This window comes from Sinocyclocheilus anshuiensis, unplaced genomic scaffold, assembly GCF_001515605.1.
Source record: "Sinocyclocheilus anshuiensis isolate Anshui unplaced genomic scaffold, SAMN03320099.WGS_v1.1 scaffold1640, whole genome shotgun sequence".
NCBI classification, from domain to species: Eukaryota; Metazoa; Chordata; class Actinopteri; order Cypriniformes; family Cyprinidae; genus Sinocyclocheilus; species Sinocyclocheilus anshuiensis.
The window spans coordinates 171,926-189,208 of NW_015555883.1; the positions used below are offsets into that span (position 1 = coordinate 171,926).

The 17,283-nt window shown below is 37.4% G+C and overlaps 2 protein-coding genes across 6 annotated transcripts in view; both read left to right on the forward strand.

The window, feature by feature from the left end:
* Positions 1 to 8,600, forward strand: part of LOC107675831 (plasma membrane calcium-transporting ATPase 1-like) — a 138,346-nt gene extending 129,746 nt beyond the window's left edge. For 2 of the 3 annotated variants that reach the window (XM_016470302.1, XM_016470303.1), the window contains exon 21: positions 3,814 to 8,600. In XM_016470302.1, coding sequence (XP_016325788.1) covers positions 3,814 to 4,056 — 243 coding nt within the window. In that variant the 3' untranslated portion in view covers positions 4,057 to 8,600. The remainder of the gene's footprint in view (positions 1 to 3,813) is intronic. The other variant, XM_016470304.1, reaches the window with a different exon arrangement.
* A 5,379-nt stretch (positions 8,601 to 13,979) lies between these two features.
* Positions 13,980 to 17,283, forward strand: part of LOC107675838 (protein Mdm4) — a 9,883-nt gene continuing 6,579 nt past the window's right edge. For 2 of the 3 annotated variants that reach the window (XM_016470309.1, XM_016470312.1), the window contains exons 1-4: positions 13,980 to 14,150; positions 14,709 to 14,812; positions 15,701 to 15,775; positions 15,881 to 16,014. In XM_016470309.1, the coding sequence (XP_016325795.1) occupies positions 14,723 to 14,812; positions 15,701 to 15,775; positions 15,881 to 16,014 (299 nt within the window). In that variant the 5' untranslated portion in view covers positions 13,980 to 14,150; positions 14,709 to 14,722. Of the gene's footprint in view, positions 14,348 to 14,708; positions 14,813 to 15,700; positions 15,776 to 15,880; positions 16,015 to 17,283 lie in introns of all 3 variants that reach the window. The other variant, XM_016470311.1, reaches the window with a different exon arrangement.

Consider the following 17,283-nt stretch of genomic DNA (forward strand, 5'->3'; position numbering starts at 1 on the left):
TTTTTTTTTTTCAAATTAAATGTTTTGAATTTTTTTTTAATTACTATTTAGGTTTAATTTATTACTGTTTACTATTTATTTATTCCTATTTGAGATTTGATTCATTTTTATTTTTAAATTTAGTCAATTTAATAATTTAACAGTAATTGTGTTGGTTCAACTTAAACTTATTCCATTTAGTTGGCAAGGCAAAATTTTACATGATCTATTTCTATATTTTTACCCATCAAATATTTATATTTTCTTTTAATTCAGCTTTATTTCAATTGAGTCAAATAGTTTTTAATAGTTTTAGTTACAATAACAACTAATAATAACCTTGGTTTCGAATATAATACGAATGTGCAATATTTAGCTCCCAGCTTTATGTGCAACAACATCATTACAGTTATAAACATGAATTTTGAGGATTTGTTAGTACAGGAACATATAGATTTGATGATGGTGTATCGAATGCACATATGAGCCCTACACCCTTTAAGTGTTCACTTAAAGTGCTCTGCACCCCAGAGTAGGGGTCATAGTGATGCTTCCCTTTCTCTCTTCCCCTGGCTCACTCCCTCTCATTTTAACACCAGGCCTCTCCCTCTTTTCACAACTGCTTTCACACACTTACTCACACTTTTCTCTCTTTCTTTCTCTCTCTCCTTCCTTTGCAGCCCCACTCTCACTCTCATGCTTTCAGCCCCCTCATCACACTCTTGTGTCTTCTGCTCTGACACGTTATACTCTGTCTCCATCTCTCTTCATTGATATTCTAGAAGGAACTATGAGTCATGGGCTGTTTTTTCCTGCCTTCCTTATTTAGGTTGCATCACTAGTGCTTTTTGCATTACACATCTGAAAGTTTGTGTTCACACACAAGGCAGATATAGGGTCAGAGTGTTCATTTCACCACAGATGGGAATGATCCAAATATACAGACAGCTGGTAGGAAATTAAAGGTTCAATCATTTTTAAAATAACCATGTGAAAATGGACAGATGTAGTCCAGCTATATCCTGCCAAGCAATGCATTAAAATGTCAAACGGGTTTTTCTATTTTGTACAGAAATGTTCAGAGTGGTTTTTAGTGTCGATATGCAGTGGCTAGGGCAGTGTTAGGTGGTAGGCTCAAATCAGACTATGTGAGAATTAAAAAATAATTAATTAAATGCATACATATTAATGGTAGTAGTGTTATTGCTCGACCATATGGTTATAATAATAACCATAATAACCAATTATTATTGTCACCGTACATGTGAGCACTTATTTTGTACCATAGGAATATAATTTTAGTCATCTTTTGTCTAAAGTCATCTTTTTAGTCATCCAAATTAGTGATTCAAGACAAGCTCTGTGAGAAATTATGAGGAGAGACTAGATGCTAGAAATGTCTTCAGCCTGCTGTTCCTGCATTTTTCACAGGCTGATGGAATTTAGTAACTTAGCAGACATTCATTTTACACATTCGGTCCCTCTGATCACTTCCTCTCTCTTCTGTGTTTTGTTTTGCGCTCTACTATTTTAAACTAAGGCAAAAATAGTTAGCCTGATTAAAATAAGGGCTGTCTTCCAGCATGCAGTGAGATCAGTTTCTGTGATCACAACATAGTCAAGCACTGTGACATGATGTGACATGCAGCTTGGTTTTATGTGCAAGGATTTCTCTGGCTTGGAGGAGAAAATTGGAAGAAAAAGCATGACCAACATAGCTGCATGCCTGGTACAAGAATGTAAACCTGAGAAATAAACAGGGATAGAACAGACTAAGCCACTGCTGATTGGCTGAGCTGGCAGGGCAGAGGGTTCTTCAGATGTGTTTGTTACCATGGGCTCCATGTGGGGAAAATCCTCCAGACCCTTGCAAAACAAGTTACACCAATTCACATTTGTCTTTATGGTTCTTCTCAAGTTGAAGCCATAAAAATTGCAAGAGAGCAAGATTAGTTTCTTACGTTTTACCACAGCGCAGAGTCTCTGAAAGACCCAGAGCATATGTTTTGAAGGACTGGGTGCACATGCTATGCATTTTAATGCTATCTACTTGTATTCCTAAGAGTTTATATTTTGAGAAAAAAAAATCCTCCTTCCACTTTACCGTTTGGATTTGCCTGTGCAAAAAATCGAATGTGATTTTCATGCGCATCTCGTCAGTAAAGCCGCTTCTGGTGATTAGTAGTAAATCTCCAGCATGTGCTTTCAGATGGAGCGGCATTTACTACACAGAGCCGTAGATCACTGACAAGCTACACAGCCCTAGTCCTAAGTAAACATTAAAAACAGCCATGTGCTTACCACAAAATTCAAACTGATATAAAATAAAATAATATAATAAATAAAATAAATGACATCCTCAGGCAGAGGAAATGGTAACTTGACTGTAGTACCGGCCAAGGATCAATCTTCACCACGCACAATGGCCACAAACTACCTGACAAATTGTCCTGTTTGCATTCCTGCATGTAAAGCAGCATACCTCTCGAATGTCCTCTCTATTGATGTGAATATTAAGTCTTTAGACTTCCTGGCATTAAAACCAGGAATCTGAACAGTGCTTTTTTTTTTGGTTTGTTTTTTAAATGTGTGTATTCGTGTTTGTGTTTCACTTATTTGACAGCATCTTCTCTGTTCTCTCTCTACCTCTTGACAGTTCTTCTCTTCTCCATGCCTTCTTGATTTCACCCCTTCACTGGTCTTAAGCAGAAATCCTACTGGTAGGGGTGGGCGTTAAAAGCAAAAAATTAAATTGAAAAAGAAAGTAGTCCATGAGACTGTCTAAAGCCATGCAGTAGGTGATTGTTCAAAAATCAATTGTTGTTCAAAATCATTTCCCCTTTGGAGAAAATAAAGGGGACTTTTAACCAGCATTTGCCTTCTATTAAAAATGTACACTTTTAGATGAGTTGAGCCATGTTTGGTGCCCATTGCTTTGCAACAAGTAAATAATCAATTGAAAATGTATTAAAATCTCCTCAGCATTACTTTGATTAATTCAAACAAAAATAAATGAAAAGCAATTGCTTTTATTCTGAAGTAAACTTTTTATAAACCCAGTTTGACTTTGTGGATGAAGTGTAGAGTCATTTTAGTGACACTTACTGGCTATAAATAGTCATTTAATCCAGATGTCATTTAATACTTGCTATAGTAATTCACACAATCGGGTTGTTTCTTGCCGTGGTTGAAAACAAACGTTTGTATGAAAGCTTGAGTTAGTAGCAGTAACTTCGTTTCCTTTCCTCCCTGAATGTAATGTGATTTGGCACTTTTTTTTTTCAGTTTTATAGAATACTCTGCGGTTGACAGTTTCTACCAGTTTAGCATTCCAACTGCTGTATCGCCCACCCCTATTGACAGGCCTTCATAAACCCAAAAGGGATGCTGAACATCTGCCATTTTTGGCTCCTAAATAGCTTATTGAACAAACATCAGTTGCATGTCCGTCTCTCTTGCAGTGTTTCTGTGATTGTGGTCATTTTGTTTGGAATGTTTTGAAGCTTGTGATTGATATGGATGTGTCCCACTTACGGTTTTATGCTGTGCCTGATTTCCTCATTCACTTGCCCCAAATAGAAAATTGCATCACATTCGTGGTTTGTTTTCATTTTATCCCTGTTTCTCTATTCAATGGTCTGTGCTGTTATTTTTGTGTTGGTTTTTATTTGTTTGTTTGATGTTTCATAAGGAGCTTGAGTGCTGTTGTGGAAATGAAATCATCTCCCACCACTGACCATAATTTTGTTCCCCTCCAGATCCAGTGCATCCCGCCCTGAAGCAGACACCACACGATACGATCCCACTAATTCCTCCTTGTCTTTTTCTCTCCAGATTAAGGTGGTGAACGCATTCCGCAGCTCCTTATACGAGGGCCTAGAGAAGCCAGAATCCAGAAGCTCCATCCATAACTTCATGTCCCACCCTGAGTTTGTACCCCTCTCCGAGGAGGAACCCCGCGTCCCCACGATAGACGAGGGCTGTGTAGAGATTGAGCACCTCCCCTCCTCTTCCAGAAACGGAGGTGGCGGCGAACCCCCGGACCGCTCTCTTCACAGCCATGAATTCACCGTGTGACCCTCCCATCATTCTCCAGTGCAACTGCCCCAAAATAATCATATATTTTGTTTTGTTTTATTGTGTTTTTAAAACCTGTGCACCACTCCTCCGGTGGAGCCCTGCTGATGCACATCTGAGAGACAGCAGCACTTACAGCGGCCAATGGGGCGACTACGATCCCTTTCGCCTCTCCTCCATCCTCCCCACCCCTCTGCCCCTATCAACTTGCACTGTGTCGGCGAAAGCAGCGCTCTGTAAGTACATGCGGCTGTGCTGCAGCCCATGTGACGTATTGCCTAACTTACACACTAGAGGGTGACACTGTGGCAAATGTCCTCTCTCAGCCTGTCACTGGCATCTCTTCTACAGTTGTGATTTTTCTCATTTTTATATTGTCACGTCTCTGGTCTTGTGTAATGCTGTAATCATTTTTGTTATTTGTCCCAGGACTCTGTTACATAGCTTTTGTTTTGTTTTTTTGCTGATACAGCCGATTATATTCATGCACTCAGTTGCTGTTTGAATAGATTTCTCTCTTTTTTTCTCTCTCTTGATTTGCTCTGTTTTAAGGTGGATTGAAAAACATGGCAGTGAAGCTACCTATGTTCTTTTAGTTTTTAAAATGATTTTATGCTCTAATGGATGTTTTAAGTAGTTCAGACACACTACATGTCATGTTTTCAGAGGTTATCATACAATGCTGTTTGGCTCATTTTGGGTTTCCTGTCACTTTATATGTACAGATGTAAGGCTGCTATAGTGAACATTAGCAGAATAAAAGACTATAATAAACTTATTTGATAGCTAAGTTAAGAATACCTGATTGGCTCTTAAGGGGGCAGGGAGGGTCATCTTACACATCATCTCATCGAAATCACACCCAATGGGCATCTCTAGTCTCTTGTTAATGCTCATTTGCCTCGAAACAAATGCCCAGCTAATTGACCAAGTACTTTATCGAAGGTACAGCACCTCATCATAGTGTGCATGTATCTGTCTTTAGGTTCATCTGTGTCTGATTGTATGGGAATGGTAATTGTAATACTAATCTTTATGGGATAATGACTAATGAATAGGATTTTCCTTTCTTGTTTCCTCTTTCAGAAAAAAAATGCTATAGAAATTATTCTGTATGTGTGTACTTTCAAATCCAGTCTTTTTCTCATCTCAGCTCTGCAGTTAGGTGTTCTCCTTGTTATCTAACATCAGGCTGTGCTCCACATAAGCTCCAAGTTAAGCAGACGCCACTAGTAGAGCTCCAAAATCCCATCCCTGAATTTAGCCTGTGAGGGTAAGGATACTGCATGTAGTAAGCATGCTTTTGCCATTTAAAACAAAAAAAGAGAAAGAAAACACTTAAACACACAAAAGCATGCGGCAAGGGCCTCTGTTGGACCCTGTGAGCTCTGTTGAAACTTGGATGACAAACTAGATTGGACTGTTTTCATAAGAGTGCGGCCTCAATGACATGTGCTTTTTATTAGCCGAAACATACTACTGCCATAGACCGACCTTCCGCTCATACCAATTGATGGATTCCTCAAATTACACCTTTTTCTACTTGCTCAGAGCCATATTTTATAGATTGTTCTTTTATATCCCACCGTTTTTGCAGTTTATTTTGTATTTCCAACCAAATTCTAAAAACACACACAGAGTCACTGCCTAAAGAAAAAAGGAAAAAACCCTAGATGGACCACTTTAATGTTTACGGAAAGGTTCCACAGCAGTCGGGTGAAGCTGCACTTCCCCCTACTGGCAGTTTTTGTTATTTCACTTAAGTGGAAAATGGTATGTTATTGTGGGTAAGCATGCATGAATTTCATATAAAACTCAATGCTTTGTTCCTTTTTTTACAATTGTTCTGTATTTTTATATTAAGTACTTTTTAATATTTTGGAAAAATATATAAATATAGGTGTATAGGCCAGAGAGTTTGGTGACATGACAAATTAGCAAAATAAGCAGTTTAGTATATATATATATATATATATATATATATATATATATATACTGTATATGCGCCACGTTTGTAACCAAATGCGGTGTCAGATTCGATGTCCGAGCTGATAAAGTTACATGTTTACTCTAAAGTCAAGGGGTCTGGTCGAGTTCTCAATTTAATGGCCTTATCCTGAATAGTGTACTCCAAATCTGCAGCCACAGGTTAATATGCTGGCTGTGAAAAGTCTTTAAAATAATATTATTTGCCACCTAATTGGAATCTATTGAACTACAGTTGAGAAATGTTAAGGGTTTTGAGGTTTTCAAACTCAACTTTTATGTTCTTTTAGACTGATAAAACATGATTTATTTTCTGTAAGATTTCTGTATCACTCATTAAAGTGGCAAAGTGGTGGCTATGGAAAATAGAGATCATTACGTATTCTCTGTGTTGTCATCATTTTAACTTTGATTTGTCTTTGTGAAAACATTTTTGTCATATGCAGCTCTGGATATAAATTAAGCATACATACTGTATGTTACACGAAAGTACAAATGCATTTTACTTCATGTGGAAGCAGTCAAACAGTTTCCAGTTAGAGCTTTATATAAATTCTGCCACAGTGTTGCTTTGTACAGTCAGTTCTGACTTATGTCTTTGTTCTTGTTCATTTGGAAAAACTTATAACTGGATTTCATCCTTATTTGGATATTTCTTTCCCATGAGGATCTAAAATATACCCCTTCATTTTTTTTTTCATTACTTGATCATAATGGATGCAGAAAAATGGGGGAATCGATCAAAGCCATTGTCTTTAATTTTCTTTTCTGGTTCCCTTTAACAGCTCCTTAGAACCATTTCTGTTATTGCACATGTTTTTCTCTCTTGCATTGTGTAAACTGAGAATCGCTTCAAGGTGTCGTGCAATAACTTTGAATTTTAATGTATTACTACTCTACTGAATTTGTCTGACAGTTCTTGTTTGCTTGGTTGGGGACGGGAGGAAATGATACACCACAACTGTAAATAAAAAAATTGTTTTAAAACTGGAATATAACATTAAGTTGAAACCACTTATTTTGCATATATTTAGTCCAATTACATCTGATGTTGAGTGAAATTAAAATTGTATTTGATTGCGGGGAAAGCAGTCAATAGAACATCCGATTTCTGTAATTCATATGAAACAGTAATATACACTGGTGTTATTTTTGTATAAACATAATATCATCTATGTGGCATGCATTACTTATAAACAAATTGGTGGTTCAAAGCAATATGTACAACCTGGTGCGATTTATATTTTTAGTGTCCTGTGTAGCTTAAACCACGCTGTACTTGGGGAAAAAAACTGCATTGGAAAAAAAATCGTAATTGTTCAATATACGTATGTGTTCAATGTTCTGCATGATTACATATGGAATGAGGCGTCCCCAGATGTTTGCTTGTTTCCAGAATGAATGTGACACAAACACGCTCACACATCAATAGACTCTACAAAGGAAACACACACTGACTCGACACTGTTTTCGAGAAGAATGTTCTGTACTGCGGAGATGAAAGAGTCTCGTTTCTTGTCTAGACGTCATGAGAGAGCACTACTCCATTAAATTTCCTAATTACTGGGGTGTGGGAATAACTGCCAGAGTATGTGCTTGAACGATCTAGTCTTTTTACCAGTTACGCTTCGCTTTGGCTTCGTTTCGTTACTTTTATAGCCATAAGCCATGGCTGTCGATTGAACTGCTTAATTGCAGAGTGGTACGAGCTTTGATGTTCCATCACCTTATTGTGTGGGTTACCAACTCCGTCCAGAAAGCTCCCTCTCATCCATGCATGATCCATCAAAGATGAAAGACGTTTTCAAGGTAGGCAACAGTCGTACTTGAGTCCCCATCTCACTTTCCTGATATGCACTGATTCCCTTTACTCTCTTTATTCCTACCCTTTGCATCTATTTGAGGGCTTTGAGAGAGAGAGAGCATTGTTTAATAATCTTATACAAGGTAGGTTTAGTTATTTACATTAGTCAATGAATGTGTAGTCTTAACAAATCCAGGGACGCAGCTGACTTATTTATTAATGCATGGGAAATACACTTAAGATTAGGATCTTTATTGGCATCTATGGTTCCATGAAGAACTGTTAACATCCGTGGAATCTTTCCATTCTGCAAAAGGTTCTTTAGATTAAAATGTTCTTTATACTAAGAGGCCGTTCACACAGAATGCAGTTTTTTCCCCCCCATTCCACTACACTAAATTCCATCGTTTTTGTATGTAAACGTTAAGATGGCATTATAAAAATGTAGTGCTTCAAGTTAGTCAAGTAAGAGGCCTTGCATTTTTCTCCATTCCACTGCTTATGTCTCGTGTTTTTCAAAGCTAAAACGCATTCTGTGTGAATGGCCCCTAAGACAAAAAATGGTTCTTCTAAGAACTGTTCACTGAAAGGTTCTTCAGGAACCCCATATTGGTTCTTCTATGGAATCAATGTGAAAACGCCCTTTTGCAACCTTTATTTTTAAGAGTGTTGATTATAGCATATTTCCATTTATTCCTGTTTTTTCTTCTCTGTTTTGTTTCTTGTCATTAATGACTTAAGCTATTAAAATTAGGTTTCTGTGTTACTTTTAGTACTTTTACTGAACAAGATCTGAATCAAGAAGTTTTGTGATTTTACATCTCTAGGATCACAGAAGTGCCAATGGACAACGTGCTCCACTGTGTCTGATTGATTTAGTCCCAAGTAATTAATTAAAAATGAGAAAACTGTCTTTGATCATTGGTTTTGGGAAAGTGTGGTGGCCTTAATTGATTCTAATTGAAAGTGAATCTGATTTGCATTTATTTGGAATAATTTCGTTTAAAATGTTGACTGGTGGATCTAAAAGGCCCAATGTGTCCCAGTGTCCTGTCTGTTTACAGTCTCTTTGAGAATATGTGCTCAACTAATGTAATGTAGTTTTAAGGGCTATACAGTGACAGTAGGGGAATATACTGTTACTGAGAAGTTGTTTCAAAATGTTCTTGTTGGAAAGCACTTGGTTTGTTTTCCATTCAAGTGTGAGCTGAGCTCTTTTTGTTCCATGCTAAATTCATGTAAAGTTGACCCAGCTGTGTCAACCTTAATGCTGCATGAAAGGGAAAAATCAGCCTAAGCGGCTGAATTACCATTTCATTAATTGTCAATGTGCACTTGGAGTGAATATTCGAGTGTGTTTTGGATTCAGACAACAACGTGTGTGCGTGTGTGTTGAACGGTGTCAGTCATGAACGGTGTCTGCAGTCAGTGTGTCTTAATTGGTGAAAAAAATAAAAATCCAGATTTTGTTGAGCCCTTCTTTCATTTAGCTTTTGTGAGAATCATTATCATGCTGAAATGTTAGTCCTGCTTGCTTCGAACTATGCAACAGATTCATTGGATTAAAATATGATTATTTATTTATTATTCTCTCAGCTGTCATAACAATGCTCTCTCTCTCCTTTTCCTTTCTTTATTTCTCTCTCTGTACGCTTGCTTTCCTTTGTTGAAGTGAATTCAGTCATGCCCATATTTCATTATACTAACGCAAGTGTATTATCTATGTAATGTATGTGTGTGATGTGCACACATTCAAGTTTTCTTTACTGTTTTGTAATATATGATCATGTGGAATGCCTTGTTCTTTATGTCCTGTCGTTTAAATCTAACAAACAAAAATGAAAAAAGGATAATCAAGCGACTGAAGTCAGTTATTATATAAACTATATATACATATATATACAAATCTATATATATAAATAAAGCCATTAGAATTTGAAATACAATGAGGCTCGTGTCCTTGTTTCTTGTGATGTCATGTTTTTTTCTTTTTTTTTTCTTTTTAAACATTCAGTTTATTTAAGGATGAAAACTAGGCAAAGATGCCAATGTACAGCTGTGATTAGTTATATTTAGAAAAAGTTAGAATAGTGTTACTATAGAAAATATTCAAACTTTTTTTTTTGTCTGACTTCCTCACAATGCACATAGAAAATGTATTGTATGTGTATGTAGTCTTATAAAAAAAAGATATGATGGAAGATGCCCCCTTAATAACAAAGTGCATTAACTTTTAAAATGTAAAATATTTAGATTTAGCATGTGTAGGATGATGATGCATCAGCCAATGTGTTAAGGGAAATGACTTTTGATATCATTCTTAATATAATTGTGATTTTATGGGGTGGGGCATTACCCTATATAAAACTAGAGATTAGCTTCTTTTTATTATACTGTACTACCTAATACGTGTATAATACACCAAAATATAATATGCATTATATATATATATATATATATAGGGTTCCTGCTCACCTATCTGGGTTTCCATCGTAACATGAAGTGAATCTTTTCAAAGTTCGCAAAAAAAAAAAAAAAGTGATATAGCTGCGTTTCCATCACTGCTAATATTATATCATATATATATCATGTAATATCATTATATAGATCAGTGGTTTCCATCAAGTTGTTCGAGTGGATGATGGTGGCATTGGTAACCTAGTAACCAACAGTTATGGAGGAATCAATATTGTTACCAGCTGTGAATGCTTATTGGAATAATGTAGTGGGCAGCATCTGCTGGGAAAAAAAAGTATAGATGCTTCCTCATACGTTTTTCTTAACCAAGTAAAAGAAATTTCTTATAAAATAATTCATAAGTACTATCCTGCAAACCATTACATGAAAGATTAAAAAAAAAATGTTTTCTCCAGTTGCTCTTTCTGTAGCGATTCTGCTGAAACTGTCGTTAATCTCTTTTGGAGTTGTCCATTTACAAAAAAATAAGAAAGATTACTGGCTTTCAGAGAAAAGGTAGGGGTGCAGTGGAGGGGAATGTACAACGAGCAAATGAGTTTAACCCGTTCCATTCCACCTCTGTCTCCTCCATGTCATACTGGACTATATATTACGGCCAATAAGGTGAGGAGAGTTGGAAACACTAAACCAGAGAAAGTCTGCTGGACCAGATGGCATTGGTCCCCGTGTGCTGAGGGCCTGTGCTAGCCAGTTGTGTGGCGTACTTCAGCACCTCTTTAAATTGAGCTTGTACATTCAGAGAGTTCCAGTGCTATGGAAAACATCTTGTTTTATTCCAGTGCCTAAGAATAGACATCCTATGGCACTCAATGACTACAGGCCCATAGCACTAACTTCCCACATAATGAAGGTCATGGAGAGACCTAGCGGTCCTGGCACACCTTGGGCTTAGTGCATCCATCACATGACCCCCTGCAGTTTGCAAACCAGCCCCAGGTGGGTGTGGAAGATGCAATAATGTATCTGCTGCAGAAGGCATACTCCTCTTTGGACAGTTCCAACACCACAGTTCGTATCATTTTTATTTTTTTTTCCAGTGCGTTTAATACCATCCAGCCCAGCCTGTTGAAGGCAAAACTGGAAGATATGCAGGTGGATGCTTCTATAGTCACTTAGATCCACAATTATCTAACGGGCAGACCACAGATTGTGAGATTACAGAGTTGTGTGTCTGAATGTCTGATAAGTAACATCGGGGGCCCCCAGGGAACTGTGCTATCTCCCTTCCTTTTCACAACATATACTGCAGACTTTAAGTACTGCTCTGAGTCATGTCATCTGCAAAAATTTTCCGATGACACAGCCATAGTAAGCTGTGTGGAAAAAGGACAGGAGTACAGAGACCTGGTTGACCGCTTGTGAGGTGGTGTGGGGTAAATCACCTGCAGTTAAATGTGGCGAAGACAAAAGAGATGGTGGTAGATGTCATCAGGAATAAGTCTCCACCCTCTCCAGTCTGCATTGGGGGGACCAATGTGGAACTTGTGGAATCGTATAAGTACTTGGGTGTTCAATTGGACAACAAGTTGGAGTGGTCTACAAATACAGAGGCTGTTTATAAGAAAGGCCTGAGTCGGCTCTATTTTTTGAGGAGGCTCAGGTATTCAGTGTGTGCAACAGGATACTCAAGATGTTCTATCAGACTGTTGTTGCGAGTACTGTCTTCTTTGCTGTGGTGTGTTGGGGCGCGGGCCTCAAAGCAAAGGACGTCAACAGACTAAACAAACTCATCAAAAAGGCTGAGTCTGTCATCGGCTTTGAGCACGTTACTCTGGAGGAAGTGGTAAGGGACAGAATGCTAGCAAAATTGTTGGCGATTATGGACAATGATTCTCAACTGATACTTCAAAATGCACATAAAAACAGGGTGATGGAAACATAGCTTATGAACGTGCCATAGTCCTGCTGCAGGGAGGCATGAGGAATGCAGATGTGGCCAGAGCAATGAACTGCAATAAATATGAAATACTTGCCTCTCAACAAAAACAGGTATCTGATGGGTTACAGGTCACTGTGGTGTCTGGACGCATATACATACATTATACATTAACAGGCAGTAATAACTAAATATCTATACATGCAATACACCAAACAAAAATTACATTCAGAGGGGAAAAAAAAAACCCACGGGAAATCATCATGCAGACTTTGTATTTGTATATATATAACTACTTCAGTCTGTGTGCATTGAATTTATTTAATACACGAGTTTCACAATTTGAGCTGAATTACTGAAATAAATGAACTTTTCCACGACATTCTAATTTATTGAGATGCACCTGTATAAACTGTGAGGAAACACATTTATATTCAGAACAACGTCTGTTTTATTTTATATAGGCCATATATATATACTGTATATTTATTTAGGCCTATGTTAAAGTAGACTTGGTATTTATTTCAGAGAAGGGATGGGGAATTGCAGTAAAGGTCATTATAGTGCCACCATTAGGCACAACCAATAACTTGCTTTCTTCTTGAATTGGAAAAAAAGGGAACTGCGCGTGAGGTGAGAGTAGGAGACTCTATATCATCTCAAGGAATAATAGAAAATGGCACTCCTCAGGGAAGTGTAATAAGTCCAGTGCTTTTTATAATAATGATAAATGATATGTTTAGTAAGGTGGATAGGAGTATTGGAAGATCACTGTTTGCAGATGATGGGGCTTTGTGGTTCAGAGGAAGAAACAATAAGTTCAATATGGGGAAAATGCAGAAGGCTGTGGATGAGGTAGTTAAATGGTCATACAAATGGGGATTTACGTTTTCTGTGGAGAAGTCACAAACTATTATATTTTCTAACAAGAAAGTAGACCGTGAATGGAAGTTAAGAATATATAACAAAGAAATGGCACGAGTAACATCAATTAGATTCCTAGGAATGTGGCTGGATACTAGACTTACATGGAAAGAACATATTGATAAGATAGTGAGTAAGTGTAAAAGAGTTTTAAATGTAATGAAATGTATGGCAGGACAAGAGTGGGGAGCAGATAGAGGGGCGCTTCAAACAGTTTATATAGCAATGATAAGATCTGTGCTAGATTATGGAAGTATAGCATATGGGCTGGCTGCAAAATCTCAGTTAGAGAAATTGGACAGAATTCAAGCGCAAGCATTGAGAATTTGCTGTGGGGCATATCCAACAACACCTATTGCAGCAATGCACGTAGAGATAAAAGAAATGCCGCTTTATATTAGAAGGCAACAGTTAATGGCTGTGTATTGGACAAATCTTAAGAGTCAGGATGAGGAACATCCAACAAAGAAAATACTAGGAATATGTTTGGAACAAGGAATGAATCAACATAAGAGTTTTGGATGGGTTGTAGAAGAAGATATTAAGGAGATGGGGATAAACAATTATAGATGTATACCAAGAGTAATGTATCCACATAACCCCTTATGGATTCTTCCTCAGCCAGTAGTAGATTTAACATTACTGAAGATAAGACAGAGAGAAGGAAGTAGTAATGAGATGGAAGTAATGAGAGCAAAGGAGTATTTAGGGCTTATGTATGGAAATAATATACGGATATACACAGATGCCTCCAAAAAAAGAGGGAGAGTAGGAATGTTAAGAGATAGAGGAAATGTTTCTGATCCAAGCTACCTGATGATGGCAGTAATGCACTGTTAGGTGCGGTTAGTAAAAGAAAGAAGAAGAAGAACTGCGCGTGAGGTCTGGCAACCCCGATGACGACATACACCACGTCAACTTCAACTGACTGCAACTGTTTAAAAAACCCACACACCTCTCCCTTTCTTTACACAAACTCTGATTCTTTCAAAACTGGAAACCATGTAATCGTTCACAGATAACACGGTGAGTGTGAATGCACTACCAGCACGATCACGCGAGGTGTAGTTTAAGCGTTAACGGCTCTTTTGTTTCTGAATGTCGCGCGCTACTAGCTCGCCCACGTTAGCCTAGCTTCCTTGCTTCAGCCTCGGAGAATTGACATTTTTTCAGCCAACTATCACAGCTTACCTTATTATCCACTTGCCAGAACTAGGATAATGGTAAGTAAAGTCATTTTAGTCTCCAGCATGTCCTATGCGAGTGAAATGGCATAGAAATGTTTGTTTTGTGTAATTAGCTGACGGCTACAATATCACGCCCTCGGGAATATACATTAGTTTCGATTTTTTTTCTTTTCTTTTTTTTTAACATGGTTACCACTTTGGTGCACTGTATGTATATTATTGACATGCATTGTATTTGTATTGAGCTGTCGCTCTGTTTGAACGAGGAAGCACCTATGATGTCCAGAAATGCTGTCTAGATAGACGCTCACTAGCACTAGGTTTGGAAAGACGGCCCTTTGTTGGTATAACTAAAACACGTTGGCGTTGTTCTGAATATAAATGTGTTTCCTCACAGTTCTTAAGTCAATCATGACCTCATTGTCATCACCATCATCATCATCATCTCAGTTAACGGGGTCAAGCTCTTCATGCAGGACTCTTCCAGGGGAAGGGACTCAGGTGAGCAGTAGATATGTACTCTAAACTTTTATATATAGTATATATGTAACTTTCATTGTTGTGGTTTCATAGTTAATTTACCCCTTTAAAGCCTGACGTATGAAATAATAATAAGAAAAATCTTTCCTTCTTCATTTTTTTTTTTAAATAATTATACTGTATATTGAATCTTTAGTCAAATATATATTTTTAAATAGCTAATGCATATGTATTTCATGTTTTGTGTCATATTTAATATGTCAGGCTTTTATGGCCCAGGCCCATGTAGTGATATTGTGAGAATATGAAGCTCTTACTCATAAAAAAAAAAAAAAACTTTTATGCATATAAATATCAATTGTCACTGTATCTTCCAATAATATGGCTTGAGATGATACTTAAATTATTTTAATTGTGTGGGGCAAACATATAATGCAATACAATGTTTATTGGTAGCTGTACAACTAAACATTCCTCAAAAGCCTGTTGTATAATATTTGGTATTTACATTTCAACATGATTTAAAAAAAATAAAAATATTACGTATGAATAATTCAGTAAACCAGTCAGTAAAATTTGTATCAGTCCAGTAAATGTTTGTCTTGAAATATTACTTAAAAGTTATTCTTACATTTACTTTAAACAATTTCAGGATTTCATAGCAAAAAAGATGTGTACCACAACCTAAACGTGGACATTTTTACAATTATACTATAAAAGGCCTTTTACTTACTAAAAAAGTATTTATCTAAAAAAGTAACTATTAATTAGAGGGCAGAAGGTGAGTAGGTGGTTTTGTTTAGGCAAAGTTTTGATTATTTTACAGTTTAGAGGCCTTAGAAATTCATGTATCAAATATGATATAGTAGGCTTCATAGGTTTAAACGCATGGCTTTTTTGTTTCTGCAGGTCCACCCCAGAGCTCCGCTACTGCAGATCTTGAGAGTAGCAGGTGCTCGGGAGGAGTTGTTTACCCTGAAGGAGGTGAGGAGTGTGGATGAGCTGACCTCTGCTGATTGATTTATGCTTTAGCTAAGAGTTTGAACAGCTTGATAAGGTACATTTAATAATGACAGTGTTTTTCATTAGGTCATGCACTATCTGGGTCAGTACATCATGATGAAGCAGCTGTATGACAAACAGAGACAGCACATCGTCCACTGTCAAGATGACCCACTCGGAGAGCTACTGGAAGTGGGGAGCTTTTCCGTTAAGAACCCCAGGTGAGCTAATAACTAGGTTAAATGTAAGAGAAACAGAAAGATGTCTCTCATGGAAGTGGGGAGCTTTTCCGTTAAGAACCCCAGGTGAGCTTATAACTAGGTTAAATGTAAGAGAAACAGAAAGATGTCTCTCATTTGAGTCAGGTTTTTCAGTTGTTGACAATATCTAGATAGCCAGTTGGTTGGCTGATGACCAATATAAATTACACGTAATCTCTCACACACACACAAATGCACTCAAATATGGCTGAAAATGTATATTCTCAACTGATATTGGTGTTTCCAAATTAACACAAGGGGGCGCTAACACTACTGTTCGGTGGGTAACTGTTTTAAAGGGGTCATATGATGTTGCTAAAAAGAACATTATTTTGTGTATTTGGTGTAATGAAATGTTTATGCGGTTTAAGGTTAAAAAAAAGCACATTATTTCCCTCATTCTGTACATTATTGTTTCTCCTCTATGCCCCGCCTTTCTGAAACGCGTACATTTTTACAAAGCTCATCGGTCTGAAAAAGCGAGGTGTGCTCTGATTGGCCAGCTATCCAGTGCGATATAGGTCTGAAAAGCGAAGTGTGCTCTGATTGGCCAGCTATCCAGTGCGATATATCCATTGTGGTTGGCCGAATACCTCAAGCATGTGACTGGAAATGTTACGCCCCTTACCATATTGTGATGCCCTGTCCGGCCAGAGCGACGAGACAAAAACATTAAAACCCATTATAAACAAGGCATTGCCTGATTGACGCGCAGCCTAGAGACCTGAACGGGACAGTTTTCTTAAGCCTGCTCCCCCTGAATTTCTGACCATTACCGCCCACTCCTGCAAACATTCTTATTGTCTTATTGTATATATTGCATCAACGAAAATAGTTCCAAATATAGTAACAGCTGAGCCGCTGCGCATCTCTAAAAGCAAACACAGCCGAGTTTCATTCATGAATGAAAGTGCGTTTTTGAACGAATCTAGTGAGTCAGTGATTCATGAATACCCATTCATAAAGCTTTCATTCCTGAATGAATCAGCTGTTCAAACGAATCAATTTAATGAATGATTCAGTGATAAAATCAGTGACTTACCGCCACCTGTTGGTGGATTTAGTTTCATTTTTAGCGTATAATTCCAGTGATTTAAATCATTTAATATTTCTGTATTCAAAATTTTATATTTAAAACATTAATCTCCACATGAATATATGAATTTAATTGCACTCATGCCACCTCTGAGCCTCATTAAACGTCTGAAAATGTACCTACAAGCCACTTTT